Source organism: Trachurus trachurus (assembly GCF_905171665.1).
Source record: "Trachurus trachurus genome assembly, chromosome: 4".
Classification (NCBI taxonomy): Eukaryota; Metazoa; Chordata; class Actinopteri; order Carangiformes; family Carangidae; genus Trachurus; species Trachurus trachurus.
The window spans coordinates 32,583,945-32,605,240 of record NC_139898.1 but is presented as its reverse complement, the minus strand read 5'-3'; the positions used below and the strand labels follow the sequence as shown (position 1 = coordinate 32,605,240).

Below are 21,296 nucleotides of genomic sequence, written 5' to 3'. Positions count from 1 at the left end.
TTTGTTCCCAGTCTGTTCCCAATTTAATCCCAGTCTGTTCCCAGTCTTTTTCAAGTTTATTCCCAGTCTGTCCCCAGTTAGTTCCCAGTCTGTTCCCCAGTCTGTCCCCAGTTAGTTCCCCAATCTATTCCCAGTTTGTTCCCCATTCTGTTCCCAGTTTGTTCCCAGTCTGTCCCCAGTTAGTTCCCAGTCTGTTCCTCAGTTTGTCCCCAGTCTGTTCCCAGTCTGTTCCCAGTCTGTTCCCAGTCTGTTCCCACTCTATTCCCAGTTTGTTCCCAGTCTGTCCCCAGTTAGTTCCCAGTCTGTTCCTCAGTTTGTCCCCAGTCTGTTCCCAGTCTGTTCCCAGTCTGTTCCCAGTTTGTTCCCAGTCTGTTCTCAGTTTATTCCCAGTCTGTTCCCCACTCTATTCCCAGTCTATTCCCAGTCTGTTCCCAGTCTGTTCTCAGTCTATTCCCAGTCTGTTCCCAGTCTGTTCCCAGTTTGTTCCCACTCTGTTCCCCAGACTGTTCCCACTCTATTCCCAGTCTGTTCCCAGTCTGTTCCCACTCTATTCCCAGTCTGTTCACAGTCTGTTCCCACTCTATTCCCAGTTTGTCCCCAGTCTGTTCCCAGTTTGTTCCCACTCTATTCCCAGTCTGTTCACAGTCTGTTCCCACTCTATTCCCAGTCTGTTCCCAGTCTGTTCCCACTCTATTCCCAGTCTGTTCACAGTCTGTTCCCACTCTATTCCCAGTTTGTCCCCAGTCTGTTCCCAGTCTGTTCCCACTCTATTCCCAGTCTGTTCACAGTCTGTTCCCACTCTATTCCCAGTCTGTTCCCAGTCTGTTCCCACTCTATTCCCAGTCTGTTCACAGTCTGTTCCCACTCTATTCCCAGTTTGTCCCCACTCTATTCCCAGTTTGTCCCCAGTCTATTCCCAGTTTATTCCCAGTCTATTCCCAGTTTGTCCCCAGTCTATTCCCAGTCTATTCCCAGTCTGTTCCCAGTCTGTTCCCAGTCTATTCCCAGTCTGTTCCCAGTCTGTTCCCAGTCTGTTCTCCAATCTGTTCCCAGTCTGTTCCCAGTCTATTCCCAGTCTGTTCCCAGTCTGTTCCCAGTCTATTCCCAGTCTGTTCCCAGTCTGTTCTCCAATCTATTCCCAGTCTATTCCCAGTTTGTTCCCAGTTTATTCCCAGTTTGTCCCCAGTCTGTTCCCAGTTTATTCCCAGTCTATTCCCAGTTTATTCCCAGTCTATTCCCAGTTTATTCCCAGTCTATTCCCAGTTTGTCCCCAGTCTATTCCCAGTTTATTCCCAGTCTATTCCCAGTCTGTTCCCAGTTTGTCCCCAGTCTATTCCCAGTTTATTCCCAGTCTATTCCCAGTCTATTCCCAGTTTGTCCCCAGTCTATTCCCAGTTTATTCCCAGTCTATTCCCAGTCTGTTCCCAGTCTGTTCCCAGTCTGTTCACAGTCTGTTCCCAGTCTGTTCTCCAATCTGTTCCCAGTCTGTTCCCAGTCTATTCCCAGTCTGTTCCCAGTCTGTTCCCAGTCTATTCCCAGTCTGTTCCCAGTCTGTTCCCAGTCTGTTCTCCAATCTGTTCCCAGTCTGTTCTCCAATCTGTTCCCAGTCTGTTCCCACTCTATTCCCAGTCTGTTCCCACTCTATTCCCAGTTTGTTCCCAGTCTGTCCCCAGTTAGTTCCCAGTCTGTTCCTCAGTTTGTCCCCAGTCTGTTCCCAGTCTGTTCCCAGTCTGTTCCCAGTTTGTTCCCAGTCTGTTCCCAGTTTATTCCCAGTCTGTTCTCAGTTTATTCCCAGTCTGTTCCCCACTCTATTCCCAGTCTATTCCCAGTCTGTTCCCAGTCTGTTCTCAGTCTATTCCCAGTCTGTTCCCAGTCTGTTCCCAGTTTGTTCCCACTCTGTTCCCCAGACTGTTCCCACTCTATTCCCAGTCTGTTCCCAGTCTGTTCCCAGTCTGTTCCCACTCTATTCCCAGTCTGTTCCCAGTCTGTTCCCACTCTATTCCCAGTTTGTCCCCAGTCTGTTCCCAGTCTGTTCCCAGTCTGTTCCCAGTCTGTTCTCCAATCTGTTCCCAGTCTGTTCCCAGTCTATTCCCAGTCTGTTCCCAGTCTGTTCCCAGTCTATTCCCAGTCTGTTCCCAGTCTGTTCCCCAATCTATTCCCAGTCTGTTCCCAGTCTGTTCCCCAATCTATTCCCAGTCTGTTCCCCAATCTATTCCCAGTCTGTTCCCAGTCTGTTCCCCAATCTATTCCCAGTCTGTTCCCAGTCTGTTCCCCAATCTATTCCCAGTCTGTTCCCAGTCTGTTCCCCAGTTTGTTCACAGTCTGTTTCTAGTTTTTTCCAGTTTATTCCCAGTCTGTTCTCTGTTTGTTTCCAGTTCTTCCAGTATGAGTCCACTCTATGTTCCCAGTCTGCTCCAGTTTATTCCCAGTCTGTTCCCAGTTTATTCCCAGTCTGTTCCAGTTAGTTCCCAGCCTCCCAGTTGGTTCTGAAATCATCATGACCTCATGACCTCATGTCCAGGTCAGAGGTCACCTGGGCACCATGCACTGTTACCACGGTGATGCACTGGAGTTCACCTGTAGGTATGACATCATCACCACATAACAGGGCTGTTATCCCAGAATGCACCTTACCTCATTCATGATGATGTCATCACGTCCTGCTGTGATGTCACCGTAACTCGTCTGGACTTTTAATCTGAAAGGGCAGCAGCTAAACTGTCAGCAAAATAAAAGCACATTTTAGATTAGAAACAGGATTTTAATAAATTATTTTTTAAATCGGTAACACTTTACAATAAGGGTCCCTTAATTAACGTTAGTTAGTACATTATTAAGCATTAATTAACTGTTTACAGATATATTAACAATCATTATTATGTATTACTTAGGATTAGGAAACACATTAATTAATGTAGCCTGTTAGTAAGCAGTTAATTAATGTTTACTACTCAAAGTTAGTTATAAAATGATTAAGTAATAATAAAAGTTGAATAATGTAATTAGTTATCATTATGTATGCATTACTCAGCGTTAATTAACACATTAGTTTATATATTAATGCTTAATAATGTAGGCTACTAAGTAACGTTAATTAAGGGACCCTTATTGTAAAGTGTTACCAGAATTGCAAATAAAATCAATGCTGTAAATTAAACTTTGTCAGTGTAAAAGTGAATATTTGTTTTTCTGTATCTGTTTATATATTTATTGGGTTCAACATCGATCTGATCAGTTTTCATGAGGAATAAAGGAGGAAAAAAAACACAATGAGGAGATCAGGAGGAGGGCAGCACCTCCATCCTCATCCCCCTCCTCCTCCTCCTCCTCTTCTGTGTGTGTGTGTGTGTGTGTGTGTGTGTGTGTGTGTGTGTGTGTGTGTGTGTGTGTGTGTGTGTGTGTGTGTGTGTGTGTGTGTGTCTCGCTCTGTCCCGCTCGCTGTCGGACTCTTTTCCTCCGGACTCCGCTTCAAGGTAAAAAAAAAAGAATATATATAAATAAATAAAAACTTCTTAGATCGGGATTTAAACCGTTTTTTAATTTCAATAGTAGAAAAAACTTTTGATGAAAGAGAATCCGTGTGTCTTGGTGGTTCCGATTGATCCGGTTTAGATGTGAAAAAACAATAATGGTCAGAGTCAGATTTCTTTTTTTTTTATTGCGAGTTTAAAAACCGACCGAGGTGACGTCAGAGTTTTTAATTTAAAGGTTTTATTATCGATACTAAATCAGAACAGAGTGACCGAGTTCAGAGAGAACAGCTCTAGGACAGTGGAGAGACGGTGAGTGCATGGGTTTATTAACGGGTTTATAGACTCAGAACCGAGCCGTTTAACGGGAACAAGCACGAGTTTGTCATTTAAAAAGACAGAAAGAAAGAAAGAAAGAAAGAAAGAAAGAAAGAAAGAAGGAAAAAGTCAGTGGTGGTTGGTGAAAGTGAATCTGCAGAAGGAGATAGCCTACGAGGTTTCTGGTTATATCTCCATAATAAAAGACTATAGGCTATTAGAGTCCACAGCAGGACCGTGGGACAGGACAGGACAGTGGAATGAGGGAATCGGACTCGGACTGGTGTTGGAAAAGCGTCGAGGGGAAAAACAGCAGCGACGCTTTATTTATTTATTTCATTTATTTCCATTTATTTCATTTATTCGGATGAAAATGACTAAAGTGTAGTGAATAAGGTGTCGGAACGGATCAGTGAGATGGTGTAGTAGCTATAGAAGAGACGCCGTGCTGTGTTCACTGTCCGTGCTGTGAGTTCTGTGTGGTTTGTGAATATTAATTTGTTGGGGGGGTAACCCTTTAAGTTACAGACCGTTAATTACGTAACTAATAATGTCAAGAAACAACCAAGAAATAACAATGAACTGCGTAGTAATGTCCAGAAAGAGCCGAGAAATAAGGGTCAGTTTCATAGTAGGAGGCTAATGTCATGTTTTTCTTAAAGGAAAAAAGATTACACATGCTTTTCATGCTTTGAATTTTTTTGGGAATGGCCAGAATGTTTCTCCACCAAGTCATTGGAATTGACCATAATTACTAAGCAATCAATCTTTAGGCTATTTCTTGGCTCTGTTTCTCAATAACTATGAAATGGACCTTTATTTTTTGGTTATTTCTTGACATTATGACGCAATTGACTGATATTTCTTGGTTATTTCTAGACATTATGACTCAATTAACTGTTATTCCTTGGTTATTTCTTGACATTACGACGCAATTAACTGTTATTTTTGGTTATTTCTTGACATTATGACGCAATTAACTGTTATTCCTTGGTTATTTCTTGACATTATGACGTAATTAACTGTTATTTTTGGTTATTTCTAGACATTATGACGCAATTAACTGTTATTTCTTGGCTGTTTCTAGACATTATGACTCAATTAACTGTTATTTCTCGGTTATTTCTAGACATTATGACGCAATTAACTGTTATTTCTCGGTTATTTCTAGACATTATGACGCAATTAACTGTTATTTCTTGGTTATTTCTAGACATTATGACGCAATTAACTGTTATTTCTTGGTTATTTCTAGACATTATGACGCAATAAACTGTTATTTCTTGGGCATTTCTTGACATTAATTGTTATTTCTTGGTTATTTCTTGACATTATCACGTAATGAACGGCCTGTAACTTAAAGGGTTACTTCTCTGGTTCTGTTTTTTTTTGTTTCCTGGCCCGGTCCCAGTCTCTAACTCTCTCTCTGTGTCTCTCTCTGTGCAGGACCATGTCCCCGTCCAGCAGCCGGACCCTCTCACTCTCCGCTCCTCGCCACAGCTACTTCCTGACATGAGGAGGACCTGAGCGTGAGGACGTAGCGCCCCCTGCTGGACTGTCACAGCCACAGCAGCTGCAGCCACAGCCTCAGCCATGGCCGAGCCACTCAGCTACTCCGACCTGATCGCCAAACACTACAACTACACCGGCAAGTTCCGCAAGACGGAGCGGGACTCGGGCCTGAAGGCCGACTCGGTGGTCTTCATCGTGGTGTGCTGCTTCATCATCCTGGAGAACGTCCTGGTGCTGACGACCATCTGGAGGACCAAGAAGTTCCACAAGCCCATGTACTACTTCATCGGCAACCTGGCGCTGTCCGACCTGCTGGCGGGCGTCGTGTACACCGCCAACATCCTGCTGTCGGGCGCCAACACCTACAAGCTGACGCCGACGCAGTGGTTCTTCCGCGAGGGCAGCATGTTCGTGGCGCTGGCGGCGTCGGTGTTCAGCCTGCTGGCCATCGCCATCGAGCGCCACCTCACCATGCTGAAGATGAAGCTGCACAACAACGGGAACACGTGCCGCGTCTTCCTGCTCATCAGCGCGGTGTGGATGATCGCGGCGGTGCTGGGCGGCCTGCCGGTGATGGGCTGGAACTGCATCCGGAGCATGGCGCGCTGCTCCACCGTGCTGCCGCTCTACCACAAGGCCTACATCCTGTTCTGCACCACCGTGTTCAGCATCATCCTCATGGCCATCGTCGTGCTCTACGCCCGCATCTACGCGCTCGTCCGCACGCGCAGCCGCAAGCTCGTCTTCCGCAAGGCCAAAACCAACAACGGCCGCAGCAATGCCGCCGCCGGCAACAGCGGCAGCAGCAAGAGCTCGGAGAAGTCGATGGCGCTGCTGAAGACCGTCATCATCGTGCTGAGCTGCTTCATCGCGTGCTGGGCGCCGCTCTTCATCCTGCTGCTGCTGGACGTGGCGTGCGAGACCCAAGGATGCCCGATCCTCTACAAGGCCGAGTGGTTCTTGGCGCTCGCCGTCCTCAACTCGGCCATGAACCCGCTCATCTACACGCTGACCAGCAACGAGATGCGCCGCGCCTTCCTGAAGACGCTGCTCTGCTGCACCGCCTGGCTGCGGCCCAGGGGCAAGTTCGCGGCGGGCCACCCGATCGTCGGCGCCGAGTTCAGCCGCAGCAAGTCGGACAACTCCTCCCACCCCAACAAGGAGGAGGTGGAGTACTCGCCGAGGGGGGAGACCACGGTGGCGTCCTCCTCGGTGAACGTCGCCTCGTCGTCCTAAAGCGTTTCCCAACAAAACGCTCCGACCAACCAACCAACCAACCGTTGAAACGAGTCGTATAGGGAGAAAAGGATGCATTGCACGGCGTTATTATAGGACGGAGAGTTTGTACTCAAACAGGTGTGAACGAACGGCGCCGCCTCGTCGTCGTCGTCGTCACAACAACCGATCCGAACCTTCAGCGGATCAGGACTCACAGCACTTATTATTATGGTTAAACTGGAACCAGTCGGACCCTCAGGTAGAGGAGGTCACACACCACACACACACCACCAACACACCTGCAGGAGGCTCAGCCGGCTCATGACCTCTGACCTCTGACCCCCTCACTTCAGGTTGCACACGTTATTAAAGGGATAGTTCAATAGTTCAACATTTTGGCAAATTGGCCCATTGCCATAATCCCTATAGTCATAGCAGTAGGTTCGTTACCTTTAATTGTCGGTGCAAGCTATTTTTAGAACGGCGGAGCAGAGCCGTGAGCTGCTCAGAGCTACGCTACAGAGGCTCATTATGGTATTTCTTGGTTTCCCTCATCAAACTCATCAAATACACAATGCAACAACTCAACAACAAAACGCTCTGGTGGACAAGTTGTGACCTGCACATTCACCACGCTATGAGATAATAACACAACGTTACCAGACAGAATTGTTTTAGAGGTAAATTCATGCAAAACCGCTGATGCGCGTTCCTGTCGGGGGCAGTTTTTCTCTGTATTTCCCTCTAAAACAACTCTGTCTGGTAATGTTGTGTTATTATCTCATAGTGTGGTGAATGTGCAGGTCACAACTTGTCCACCAGAGCGTTGTGGAGTTGTTGGATTGTGTATTTGATGAGTTTGATGAGGGAAACCAAAGAAATCCCATAATGAGCCTCCGTAGCGTAGCTCTGAGCAGCTCACGGCTCTGCTCCGCCGTTCTAAAAATAGCTTGCACCAACAATTAAAGGTAACAAACCTACTGCTATGACTATAGGGATTATTATGGCAATGGGCCAATTTGCCAAAATGTTGAACTATCCCTTTAAGGTCCGGGTTCGATCAGGACCCCGGAGCCTCACAGAAGGTCACTGACGCTGGTAGAAGAAGAAGAAGAAGAAGAAGAAGAAGAAGAAGAAGAAGATGAAGAAGAACTGGACTTTGTACTGACCCTCTAAGATCAACTAGAACCTGTAGAACCTTAAACTCAGCCGTCAAATATTTAAGATGCAAATTAATTCATGACGTTTTGTTTTGTTTTGTTCTGTTTTGTTTTGTTTTTCCTTCACTTCAGTGTAAAAAACCTCCTCACATGTGGAGACGCTGTGCGACTCAGAGCTCCGGTGCTTCTCTCAGCAGCTAAGCTCCTCCCACCTTCACTCGCAACACTCGCCGGTGTCTTTTTGTCTTCACCTTGATGTATGTTGTTGTGATTTCCCACTTTCACACAGGTGTCATGAACGCAGCACCAGCTACACAGAGGAAGCATCAGTCCGCCAGTTTCAAAGGGATAGTTCAACATTTTGGCAAATGCGCCTATCACCATAATCCCTATAGTCATAGCAGTAGGTTTGTTACCTTTAATTGTCGGTGCAAGCTATTTTTAGAACGGTGGAGCAGAGACGTGAGCTCTGCACGGCATGTGGTATTTTCTGCCTTTCCCTCATCATCAAACTCATCAAATACACAATCCAACAACTCCACAACGCTCTGGTGGACAAGTTGTGACCTGCACATTCACCACGCTATGAGATAATAACACAACGTTACCACACAGAGTTGTTTTAGAGGGAAATTCATGCAAAACCACTGATGCACGTTGCCTTCAGGGACAGTTTTTCATCATCAGTCTCTGTATTTCCCTCTAAAACAACTCTGTCTGGTAACGTTCTGTAATTATCTCATAGCGTGGTGAATGTGCAGGTCACAACTTGTCCACCAGAGCGTTTTGGAGTTGTTGGATTGTGTATTTGATGAGTTTGATGAAGGAAACGTGGAAATACGCCGATCTCAAAACAACATGCACCGATAATTAAAGGTAATGAACCTACAGCTAAGACTACAGGGATTATGGCAATAGGAGAATTTGCCAAAAATGTTGAAATATCCCTTTAACCTTTAAAACTGATAATCAATCAATCAACTAATCAATACGTCTGCTGAGTGTGAGAAGCACCTCAGCTCTGAGTTTACGTGTGTTTGACCTGTTTGTTAAAAAAAAAAGAACAAAAAAAGAAGAAGCTTAACTGTGTTGTAGTTGCCATTGGTCAGAATGTATTTTCTACTTCCTGTCTGTTGTTGCCATAGCGACGTGTGTATGTATGTGTGTGTGTGCGAGTGTGTGTGTAGTCGACTTCTTTTTGTTTATATCTGTCCCAGTTTTGTTTTGTTTTCTCTACGGAAGCTCGTTGCCGCTAAAAATTTAGTCACAAGCTTTGCCTCAGGATTAAACTGTAGCACCCTTTCAAAATAAAAGCTCTGTCGCTTTCAGTCGCTTTGCATGGTCTTCATCAGGTCGAGGTGATGATGTCATCACATCCACATCTGACGCTGAAGAAAAATTTGCCGTGTTCAAAACCTTAAAAAAAGAAAAAAAAAGAAGAAATTTCACGTTTTAGGAATGCAAACATTTAATCTCTTCTTGAATTTTTGGCGGCAACGAGCTTCCGTAGAGATAGGACACTTGTTTCCATGGAGACCACGCCCCTCCCAAGTTCCGTCCTCTGATCAATTAATTAATCCATTAATTAATCTGTGTTTGTAATCAGAGTGTGAACTGTGTCGGTCTGTTAACTCCTGAATGTTGGTTCGTTAGTTGCTTAATAAAGACAGAATTAGAAACACACACACACACACACAGTCTGTGTCTGAGACGAGGTCGCCTGAGGTCACGTGACACACACACGGGACGAGGTGGAAGATGAAGAAGGAAAGAAAAGTAAAAGAAGGAAACATCAGCACAGGGAAGGAAATGAGAGATGAACGAGAGGAGCACATAAAAGAAAAGAAAAGGAAGACACGATGTAGGAAAAATGGGAAAGAGAGGAAATAAGGAAACAGATCAGGCGGCCGCCATCTTGGCTCAATTTGCTCGCCCCCTCAGAGCCTCTGGTGCCTGTTCTACTAAAATAACCAGAACTTGATCAGTTTTTGACCGATTTTCAAACAATTTGGTTTGTTATGAACGTCACAAATGCAGTTATGATACAAATTATGGATCATTTTAATCATCATGTACTTTTGTTAGTTCAAAGTTCAAGTTCAAAAGTGTTCATTGTCATTTGTACAGTGGAAAGGTGAGTTTCCCTGACAATGAAATTCTTACTTTGCTGTCCACATCACAAAACAAAACGCCAGTAATTATAAAAACTAGGTATAAAAGTAAGCAATTAAAAGCAACAACAACAATGACAGCAACGGTAGTAATAAAAGAGATAAGAGAAGAGAAAAGGAGGTATGATGCATGTGTGCAATATGTATAATAAATAGTAAATAAATAAATATTGTGCAAATTGTGCATGTGCAAACTGAAACAATTTGCAAGAAAATAACTATAGTAACATTATTCAAATAGATAAAGGGAACATATTATGGAAATATCACTTTTTGAAAGCTCTTTAACATATTCCAGCTCCCAAAATTTGAGAATTGACCAAATAAATCAGTAATTTTCATCCCCCTGAGGTTGAAATCCATGTGGTTTTACCAGCTGCTCCCTCAGTTGCCATCCACTGATGTAATTAGTTTTGTTTTCAAAATTGCATAATCCCACCCCTACCTGTGAGTTCAAGTACAAGCAGTGGCTCATTTGCATTTAAAGGGACAGTCACTGAAACCAGCCGTTCTGAACAGGGCTGTTTAGAGAGGATGAAAAGAGCTGTGATGTTTGATCCTTGGGGGATTTTGACCAAAGCATGTCACAGACACGTCTTTAAGACACCTGGGAACTATTTTAATGTGTGAAAAGGGGGCATAGTATGTCTCCTTTAATGTAATAGCTATATACGGACAAAATTTCACTGAGTTATGAGTAGTGTTTTAGTGTAAAATGCGCCGTTCCTTGACTCAAGAAGTCCCATCACAAAATAATAATACACCTGATAAAGTGTAGGACGTTATATAGCTACACATGTTTTTTTTTCAGGTCATCAACTCATCGGAAAAATCAGTTTATCTGGAATGTGAGTGAGTGATACAGCGCATCCTGGAACCTGTCTGTGTGGAGGAATACCGAGTGAGATGTTTGGTGCAGTAGTTAGATAAACAGGAAGCAATTTGACATATTTGAGCATTTTTATTAAAAAAATAACGCAATAGTTGGTTTCCTTGTAATTAATCTCTTTTATCATGTAGTAATGTTCATTCATGTTTTTGAGGAAACTAACTAGTAACTATAAATTATTACTTTTTGGGGACACAATAAAGTGAGGGACCAGGCTAAAGGCTCTGTGTGTGTGTGTGTGTGTGTGTGTGTGTGTGTGTGTGTGTGTGTGCGTGCTGCCTCCCTGTGGCCACTTCAGGCACTGCACCTGCCTCAATCATGTGTTTGTTGCACAGCTGGTTCAAAATCAATCAATCATCACCTGATCAGAGTCCATGTTGACATGACAACCACCTGAGTGTCGTCACATCTACTTAAGCATGTGCAACCAAGAAATTTGTCTTTTTTTTTTTTTTTTTTTAACTGGTGAAACGTGGAAGAGGCGACTCAAAGAATCTGGAATCTGTCATTACAGGTGTCAGGTTAAAGGGATAGTTCAACATTTTGGCAAATCGGCCCATTGCCATAATCCCTATAGTCATAGCAGTAGGTTCGTTACCTTTAATTGTTGGTGCAAGCTATTTTTAGAACGGCGGAGCAGAGCCGTGAGCTGCTCAGAGCTACGCTACGGAGGCTCATTATGGGATTTCTTGGTTTCCCTCATCAAACTCATCAAATACACAATCCAACAACTCCACAACGCTCTGGTGGACAAGTTGTGACCTGCACATTCACCACGCTATGAGATAATAACACAACGTTACCAGACAGAGTTGTTTTAGAGGGAAATACAGAGTCTGCTTGATGAAAAACTGTCCCTGAAGGCAACGTGCATCAGTGGTTTTGCATGAATTTCCCTCTAAAACAACTCTGTGTGGTAACGTTGTGTTATTATCTCATAGCGTGGTGAATGTGCAGGTCACAACTTGTCCACCAGAGCGTTGTGGAGTTGTTGGATTGTGTATTTGATGAGTTTGATGTGTATTCCTGTTTAATGTGTATGGGTGGGTGATGTAATGTATGTATTTATGTATCTTGAGGTTGTGTGTTGCGTACGGGGGTGAAAACAAGTTTCCTTGTAAAGGACAAATAAAGCTGAATCTGAATCTGAAACCAAGAAATCCCTCCGTAGCGTAGCTCTGAGCAGCTCACGGCTCTGCTCCGCCGTTCTAAAAATATCTTGCACTGACAATTAAAGGTAACGAACCTACTGCTATGACTATAGGGATTATGGCAATGGACCAACTTGCCAAAAATGTTGAACTATCCCTTTAAATAAATTACTGCACAAAGTTACAATAATCAATAGCCTTCTTGACATGAACTGATCAGTAGCCTATCACAGGTGAGGTGTCAGTCTGGATGACGTCATAAAGAAAGGCATGCAGCTCAAACATAACAGTGATGAGTTGTGTGTGTGTGTGTGTGTGTGTGTGTGTGTGTGTGTGTGTGTGCTCTACTTTGCCAAAACTCAACGTGCCATCACGAGTCATGACCCCTCATCTTCCTCACAGATGCATGCCGGGAAGTGGAGTCTTAGTCTCAGAGAGCGGTTCGGGTTCGCCGTGCAGCTCTCCCTTGCGCCGTGAACTCCATCTCCCAGCATGCCCCGCGCGTTTTCTTCTTTCCCTCTTTCCTTCCTTCCTGCAGCCGCGGCCCTTCTGCTGCCGTGAAAAAGGGAAGATGAGAGCGGGTCGGAGCAGCAGCAGCAGCAGCAGCAGCAGCAGCAGCAGCGGCCGCAGACTCTGAACAGAACCGAACCGAACAGAACCGATGGCGGCGGCGGCACAGCGGCTGCAGACGGAACCGAGGCCGAGCTCCGCTGCTGCTCTCCGGCCTTGAGCCCCCGACGCGACCGCCGCTGGAGCTCCGCAGCCTGGAGGAGGAGCGGGCGGCGGGTGGAGCTGCAGCCGAGCCGAGGTGGACTGAGGTGGACTGAGCTGAGCCGAACCGAGCCGGACTGAGCTGAGGGACTGAGGACAAGACAGCACCGCACCCTGAAACCAGAGCCCCTCTGCCCCCCCTTCAGGTGAGAGCCACCCTGCTGCTGCTGCTGCTGCTGCTGCTGCTGCTGCACACCTGGTCCCCCGGGTCACACTGACACACATCTGGATCTGAGCTGTCAGACCGGTGTGGTCCGGTTCTTGTAGCTACTACTGGGTCTGGGTCTGGGTCCTGCTAGATCAGCTGATCCGGATCAGACCGGATCAGCTGTCAGTGCTGCTGCTGGTTCTGGTTCTGCTGTGGAGCCCCCCAGGTGTGACAACTGGTCTCGGTGTGTGTGGTCACCTGTCTGACCTGAGCTGTTTCTTTTTTATTATTAAGTTTTCAGTTCTTTTTTTTCAACAATAAAGGACAAACGGGGCGGTGCGTGGCGCAGTGGTAAAGGCGGCCGCCCCATGTAGAGGCTACAGTCCTCAACGCAGGCGTCCCCGGTTCGAATCCCGCGTCGGGCAGACCTTTCCTGCATGTCATTCCCCCTCTCTCTGCCTCCCCCTTTCCTGTCTATCTCACTACGTACTATCAAATAAAGGCAAAAAATATACTTAAAAAAAAAACAAAAAAAAAACAAAAAAAAAAACAATAAAGGACAAACAGGGAAACATAAAACAGAGAAAGAACAAAATCATATACATAACAAATCTCATTATACTTTAAAATAAGACTCATCACATTAAAAAGTAGCTTGTTTTTAGACACTTTTTTAATTCTTTCAAGCATGTTTTCACTTAAAATAATCTGACAGTGGAGCAAGTTTTTCTTTCTTATTTCAAGCACAAACAACTTGCTTTCACTGGCAGATTTTTCTACTTATTTCAAGTGAAAATTAGTTTGAAACAAGTGAAAATGATCTAAAAACAAGTTAATTTTTAGGTGATGAGTCTTATTTAAAGTGGAAAGAGATTAGTTTTGACTAGAAATGAGACATTTTGACAAGAAATAAGACAAATATTCTTGGAAAGATTTTGAGTTTTTGCAGTGTAGAACAGACAGGTTGACAAGGTTGACATGGGCCGTACATTAGAGCAAAATGGGGTTATCATTCACACAGACAAGGAGTTACACCTTAGAGAATATGAAGTCCACTTTTCCCAGTACTTAGTAAACTGTTCAGCTCGTAGTCTTAAGATGAAGGTCAGTTTTTACATGCATTGTATTTTGTTGATAGTATTCTTTGATGGCAAATTTGTCTGCAGCCATTTCCGTGTAATGGCCTTCTGTGAACAGACTGACTCAGTTTAAGGCTATTTTATCTGTATATCCCTTTTTTTTTTTTTACAAACAGTTTGGCTCAAAGGTCTTTACACAGCATCATAACAACATCCTCTGTCCATTGACTCCTGAGAAAACAGAAGAGAAACCTCAGGGTGAGAGACAGAGGAAAGTCTGAGCAGGTGACGTGAGGAACAGTAACACACAGGAAGTTAAAGTTCATCTCATTACAGTTTTATACAGATGTTATGAACCTTAAATCAACAGATTTGACCTGCAACGTGTTCAGTTTCTGTGACAGAAACACACTGATGATGTCTCGTGTGTGTGTGTGTGTGTGTGTTTTTCATTCTTATTGATAAACAAACAGCTGATTGAAGTTGTGTAAACACATCGATCACAGGTGTTTGAGGCTCTTTAGTGAGGAAGACGAGCAGCAGGACAATGGATGAAGAAGATGTGGTGCAGCTTTGATGCAGATTTCTCTTTTTTCCTGCAGTAATTTTCAGTTTAAATAGTTTAAAAGTTTTTACTGCAGAAACTTAGGTCACTTCCATCCTGTCTTCTTGTTAAAAATATAAACTGTACGTTTTGTGAAGCTGCTCTGAGACAGGTCCTTCACTTTTTGGACTCAAAAAAAAGAAGAAAAAGTAACAAAATTAATGAATTTACTAAATTAAACAAAAGAAAAATGAAGAGAGGTTCAAAGAAACTGTCAATGTCTGATCGACCGCCCTCGTCCCTACGTCACCACATTCACGCGCATCCCTTGGCTGCACACACAGAGAGGACTGCCCCTTTATGCCGTTCTCTCTCCTCATTGGATAAAGGTCGTAGGATACAAGGAAAGTTTTCTCCTCGGCTCAGAGCAGAGCAGAGTGACTGACAGACCCGTGTTTCAGACCAAACACTCTATAGAAGTGATTGCTGTCGGAAGATATAACTATTTAAGACTTATATTAACACAAACATTCTGCTTACTTCTGCTCTGACTGATTTAATAGAAACTCAATCTCTGACTCTGTCCTGTCCTCTGGTTGCAGATTCCCTGCAGCATGGAGCGCTCCGGCAGCATCCAGCTGGACATCCCGGACTTCAGCAACTCGGTCCTGAGCCACCTGAACCAGCTGCGCGTCCAGGGCCGCCTCTGTGACATCGTGGTCAACGTCCAGGGCCAGAGCTTCCGCGCCCACAAGGTGGTGCTGGCCGCCAGCTCGCCGTACTTCCGGGACCACATGTCCCTGAGCCAGATGAGCACCGTGTCGCTGACGGTGATCCGCAACCCGTCGGTGTTCGAGCAGCTGCTGAGCTTCTGCTACACGGGCCGGCTCTGCCTGCAGCTGGCCGACATCATCAGCTACCTGACGGCCGCCAGCTTCCTGCAGATGCAGCACATCATCGACCGCTGCACGCAGATCCTGGAGGGCATCCACCTGAAGATCAGCCTGGCCGACCTGGACGAGGAGTCCCGGGACGAGGAGGCGCAGGGGTCCAGGTAGGGTTAGCAGCTTAACGGTTACTGTCATTATTGATTCATCTGTCCATTTTACACCAGTGGTTCTCAAACTTTTTAACATCAAGGACCCTGAAATTCACACAAATTAGACCACAGACCACAATTTTTGAAGCAAACACCAGAAATACACAAATATTTGTTCCGAGACTGAAGAGCATTACTTTTTTAGTCAGTGTACGCTCAAATTAGGGCAAATGGTGTGAATTTTTGGGAATATTGTAGAGAAATTTCTGGAAAAAAAGTGGTACAATTCCTCCAAAAATGCTTAAACATTTCTAGAACAAAGTGTTAAAAATTCTCAAAAAAAAGGTCTAAAAAACAATTCTAGAAAAAAGTGTTAAGATTTTAAAATATATATATAGTTAAAAAAAAATAGTTCAAGAAAAAATTCTCAAAAAAAAGTTTTAAAAAAGATTCTAGAAAAAGTGGTTAAATTTAAAGAAAAAAAAAAAGAAAGAAAAATACTAATAAAATAAAAAGTGGTAAAAATTTCAAAAAAAAAAAAAGGTTTAAAAATTCTAGAAAAAAGTGGAAAAATTTCAAGAAAAAGAGCCCATTTTGTGAACCATTGATTTAAACGATTAATCGATTGGTTGTTTGATCAATAAAATGTTGAAAAATATTGAAAACATCAATCAGTGTTTACCAAACCACCAGACGACGTCCTCAAAGAGAGACTCAGTTTATTCTCATAAAGGAACAAAGAAACCAGAAATATTCACATTGAAGAAGCTGGAATCAGAGAATTTTGACTTTTTTTCTTTAAAAAACTACTCAAACTGATTATTAGATTATCAGAATAGTTGACGATTAATTTAATGATTGTGATTATTGTTGGATTAATCTGAGTGAATTGTTGCGGCTGTAGATCTAGGAGGATCTTAGAGGCGGCGGGAAGAGGCGGCGGTTTGCGGATCCTCGGGCCGCGAGGCGGCGACGTGGAGGCGGTGAGTCCCATCGAGGAGTCCATCAGCCCGCCGCCGACCGTGGAGCACAGCGGGATGGAGGGACCCGGGAACGCTGTCGGGAACGCCGTCGCTGCCGCCATCGGCCGCGCGGGCAAAGAGCCGATCCTCCGCATCAACCGCGCGGGGCAGTGGTACGTGGAGACGAGCGGCGAGCTGGAGCGCAGCGGCAGCGGCAGCGCCGAGGAGAGCGGCGGCGTGGTGGACGGGATCAGGATCAAGACGGAGCGGATGGACGAGTGGATCGGCGCCGGGGAGCATCACCACGGCGACGAGGGGGGGCCGGTGGAGGAGGGGGGCGGCGCCACGGTGATGATCGACACGTCGGGACGCAGCACGCTGGTCACGGGGCCGGTGGCTCGGAGCGTCCAACCCTCCTCCAGCTTCAGTGAGGCGGACAGGTGAGAGTCAGAGCGCCAAACACCACACAACACCTGACGACATGTGTGTTAATGTGTGTGTGTGTGTGTGTGTGTGTCCGTCAGGTTCAGTCCCACCGGCAGCGTGGTCGTCCTGGCCGAGCGCCAGAGAGCGAAGAGCGAGTCGCCCAACCGGCCGGACGAGCTGCGGCAGCCCAACTCCCAGGTAACCTACTGCTACATGAATGTAAGGAGCTTTTAACTCTTGTTTGTGAGAATGAACTCTTTGAAAGCAGCTGCACTGATTTTAGGGGTTAGGGTTTCCTTCTTTCACAAACACAGCTTGTGTCCAATAGGATTTTAGAAAAAGACCTGGAAGTAACGAGTACTTTTCAGCCTTCCTACAAATTAACTCCAGTAAAAGTAAAAATATTTGTCTTGGAAATGTATTCAAGTAAGAGTAATAAGTACCAAAGAAATCTAATACTCAAGTAAAGTACAAATCCTCTGGATATGTACTTAAGTACAGTACTCAAGTACATTTTTTGGGGTTATATTAACATTTCATTCTCCATCAGGGGGAAGAAAACGCAGCGTTTGACATGGGCGGCTACGAGGACTACCTTAGGGAGCAGGTGGGCGACCGCTGGTTCCGCTACAACCCGCGGCTCACCTGCATCTACTGCTGCAAGTCCTTCAACCAGAAGGGCAGCCTGGACCGACACATGCGGCTGCACATGGGCATCACGCCGTTCGTCTGCCGCATCTGCGGGAAGAAGTACACCCGCAAGGATCAGCTGGAGTACCACATCCGCAAGCACACGGGCAACAAGCCCTTCCACTGCCACGTGTGTGGCAAGAGCTTCCCCTTCCAGGTAGGGACGTCACCATTACTTGCTTTCATTAAATTAATCGTGGTATTAAACGCCACAATTGATTAATCGTAAAGATTCCTAAATACCGTCACTTCCCAAAAAAGAAAGAAAAAGAAAGGAAGGAAAGATAGAAGGAGGGAGGGAACAGATTGGGTCAATTGGGTCGAAAGAGGAAGGAAGAAGTAAGGACGAAGGGAAAGAAAGAAAGAAGGAAGGAAGGGAAAACGATTGTGGAAAGAAGGAAGGGAAAAAAGGAAGGAAAGAAAGATGGAGGGAGGGAACAGATTCGTTCAAGGAAGGAAGAAGGGAAAGAAGGAAGGGAAAAGGGAAGGAAAGAAAGATGGAGGTATAGGGAACAGATCAGGTCAATTGGATCAAAAGAGGAAGGAAGAAGTAAGGATGAAGGGAAGGAAGGAAAGAAGGAAAGGGATTTGGGGAAGAAGAAAGGGAAAAAGGAAGGAAAGATAGAAGGAGGGAGGGAACAGATTGGGTCAATTGGGTCAAAAAGGAAGGAAGAAGTAAGGGCGAAGGAAAGGAAGGGGAAAAGGATTGTGGAAGAAGGAAGGGAAAAGGGAAGGAAAGAAAGATGGAGGGAACAGATCAGGTCAATTGGATCAAAAAAGGAAGGAAGAAGTAAGGATGAAGGGAATGAAGGAAAGAAGGAAGGGAAAAAGGATTGTGGAAAGAAGGAAGGGAAAAAGGAAGGAAAGAAAGATGGAGGGAACAGATCAGGTCAATTGGATCAAAAAAGGAAGGAAGAAGTAAGGATGAAGGGAAGGAAGGAAAGAAGGAAGGGGAAAGGGATTGTGGGAAAAAGAAAGGGAAAAAGGAAGGAAAGATAGAAGGAGGGAGGGAACAGATTGGGTCAATTGGGTCAAAAAGGAAGAAAGAAGTAAGGGCGAAGGGAAGGAAGGAAGGAAGGAAGCGGAAAAGGATTGTGGAAAAAGGGGAAGGAAAGAAAGATGGAGGGAACAGATCACGTCAATCGGATCAAGAAGGAAGAAGTAAGGATGAAGGGAAGGAAGGTAAAGGTACTTTATTTGTCACATAGCTAGTACAGTGAAATACAGTGAAGGGAGAAAGGAAGGAAAGAAAGAAGGATGGAGGAAGGAAACAGACCACAAGAGGGTTAATTGATGCATAATAATCATGATAATCGTAACACCGTGATTATTTCTCTGACAATAATCGTAACACCAAGGAAACTTGTAACCGTGACGTTCCTACTTCCCTCCAGGCCATCCTCAATCAGCACTTCCGTAAGAACCATCCCGGCTGCGCTCCGCAGGAAGCCCACAGCGCCTCCCCCGAGACCACCACCGCCTCGGTCACGTCGCGGGGCGGCCCGAGCGACGAGGCCTCGCCCAGCCAGGAGGAGCCCGAGGGCGGGGGCAACGGAGGCGGCGGGGGCAGCGGGGGCAACGGGGGCAGTGGAGGCCAGTATGGCAGCGACGGTCCGCAGGCCTCGGTCTCAACCACGGGGCCGGACTGACCCCGGAGCGCCGCTGGAAGAGTGGAGACGACAGGATGCCGAAGCTGCCGAAGTCGAAGCAGCGACAGAAAAACGAACCTCAGAGTCCAGACTGAGATTTTTCCGCTTTAAACCGCATCTACCTTCACTATCCAAAACGGAACAGATTAAGCTAAATGAAGAAAAAATGCCACACAGTCCAACAACCTCATAACGCGCCACGACGCCCGTGGTTCTCGTTTGCCTCCGTCTAAGTTTGTTATGTTACACATTTCTAATTTTATATTTACAAGTATTTACAGGTTCACACAACACACAGCATCACAACAGTCTGTCTGGTGGAGACTTTGCCAAACTACTCAGTGCCAGTTCAACAGTTTCAATATCCTTCATATTTTTTGCCTTGAGACAATCCGGAGCAGGTGGGGTCGGTGCCGACGACGGTCCCGCCTGCTCGCCAAGCGCCGCCAACGGCCTCAAAAGATTTAGTTGCACAAAAGGTTTTAATGAGGAAAAAAAACAAAACATCGTCCGGTGTGATCAGAGTCGCGACGAGCCGCTGCGGGTCACGTTTCTACGCCACATACCTCATCCACACAACTGTTGACACGTCCTCCGTCCTCAGCCACAGGAGAACGACGACCTCTCTTCCCGCTCCTCGTTTGTTTTTTACTAAATGGTTTTTGTTTTTGTGAAACTGTCACATCACAGCACAACAAGTTTACTTATTCAATATGAAATATGAAGTCAGTGGTCTTGAACACAAGGTCCACTCACCGGCAGCTTTCATCCGTATCTCACAGCCTTCCTAAGCGGGGTGTCACATGACCATGAACTTGTGCGGTGTCTCAATTCAAATCCTTCTATGTACTTATGGTGCGTTCCCAGGCAACCCGTTTTTCCGAAGTTACGGGTTTGACTGCCGTTATAGTGCATTTTCACGGGTAACAGGTTGGAAAAACACGAGTTACGGGGGGTTGCCTGGAACGCTACAAAGTCCTAAGTCGTGACTTGAAGTTGTGACTTACGAGTTCAAAAAACTGTCCGAAACGCAGCTTTACTTCTGTAGTGCGCAAATTTCGATAGTTAGTGTTGTCCCAAATCAAATACTGTTGTTGTGCACTTACTGGGAACTAACGATCGCCAACGGTCGCCAATGGTCACCAATTGTCGCCAATGGTCGCCAACACCTTAGCGGGGTGTCACATGATCGAACTTGTCTCAATTCGAATCCTTCCATGAGTTGACTGTCATGTAGTTTACTATCTACGCTATGTACTTATGGTGCGTTCCAGGCAACCCGTAACTCGTGTTTTTCCGAAGTTACGGGTTTGACTGCCGTTATAGTGCATTTTCACGGGTAACAGGTCGGAAAAACACGAGTTACGGGGGGTTGCCTGGAACGCTACAAAGTCGTGACTTAAAGTCGTGACTTACGAGTTCAAAGTGCACAAATTTCGATAGTTAGTGTTGTCCCAAATCAAATACTGTTGTTGTGCACTTACTGGGAACTAACGATCGCCAACGGTCGCCTATGGTCGCCAGTGGTCCCCAATGGTCGCCAACGGTCGCCAATGGTCTCCAATGGTCGCCAACGGTCGCCAGTGGTCCCCAATGGTCGCCAACGGTCGCCAATGGTCCCCAATGGTCGCCAACGGTCGCCAGTGGTCCCCAACGGTCGCCAGTGGTCCCTTTTTAGTGAAACCATCCAGGTTCTTACAGTAGGCTACACTGCGTTTTGACGTACTTGTCATTTGAGACGCACAGTATGGAAGTATTCGAATTGAGACACAACGTTGGTCATATGATTGGTGGTTGTACGATGACCATGTTTGTAGAGTGGCTCAACAAACCCCAGAAGAAGAAGAAGACCATGAGATGCGGTTGAAACCTCCAGACAGACGTGTCCCAGTAGCTTCACACTCTGATCACACCGGTCGACTGGACGAATCTACTAATTCGGCCGTAAATCGTGTCTAAATCCTTCAGAGTAGAGTTTGAGTTGGAGACAGTTGGACTCGGTTATATGGGTCCAGTGGTGGAACCATCCGGCAGCCTGTTGACTCACAGCAGGAAGAAACTGGACAGCGTCCAGCCTCAGATAAGCTACACAGCTCAGT

General features: G+C 45.6%; 2 protein-coding genes across 2 annotated transcripts; both read left to right on the top strand.

The window, feature by feature from the left end:
- Positions 1-3,431: 3,431 nt before the first annotated feature.
- Positions 3,432-6,900, top strand: s1pr1 (sphingosine-1-phosphate receptor 1). Its single transcript, XM_083970322.1, has 2 exons — positions 3,432-3,473; positions 5,235-6,900. The coding sequence occupies exon 2, from the start codon at positions 5,382-5,384 to the stop codon at positions 6,534-6,536; it is 1,155 nt and encodes a 384-aa protein (XP_083826448.1). The 5' UTR covers positions 3,432-3,473; positions 5,235-5,381; the 3' UTR covers positions 6,537-6,900.
- An 8,078-nt stretch (positions 6,901-14,978) lies between these two features.
- Positions 14,979-20,803, top strand: zbtb37 (zinc finger and BTB domain containing 37). The gene is made up of 5 exons (XM_083970527.1): positions 14,979-15,485; positions 16,375-16,872; positions 16,957-17,056; positions 17,409-17,705; positions 18,943-20,803. The coding sequence occupies exons 1-5, from the start codon at positions 15,046-15,048 to the stop codon at positions 19,195-19,197; spliced, it is 1,590 nt and encodes a 529-aa protein (XP_083826653.1). The 5' UTR covers positions 14,979-15,045; the 3' UTR covers positions 19,198-20,803.
- Positions 20,804-21,296: the final 493 nt, after the last annotated feature.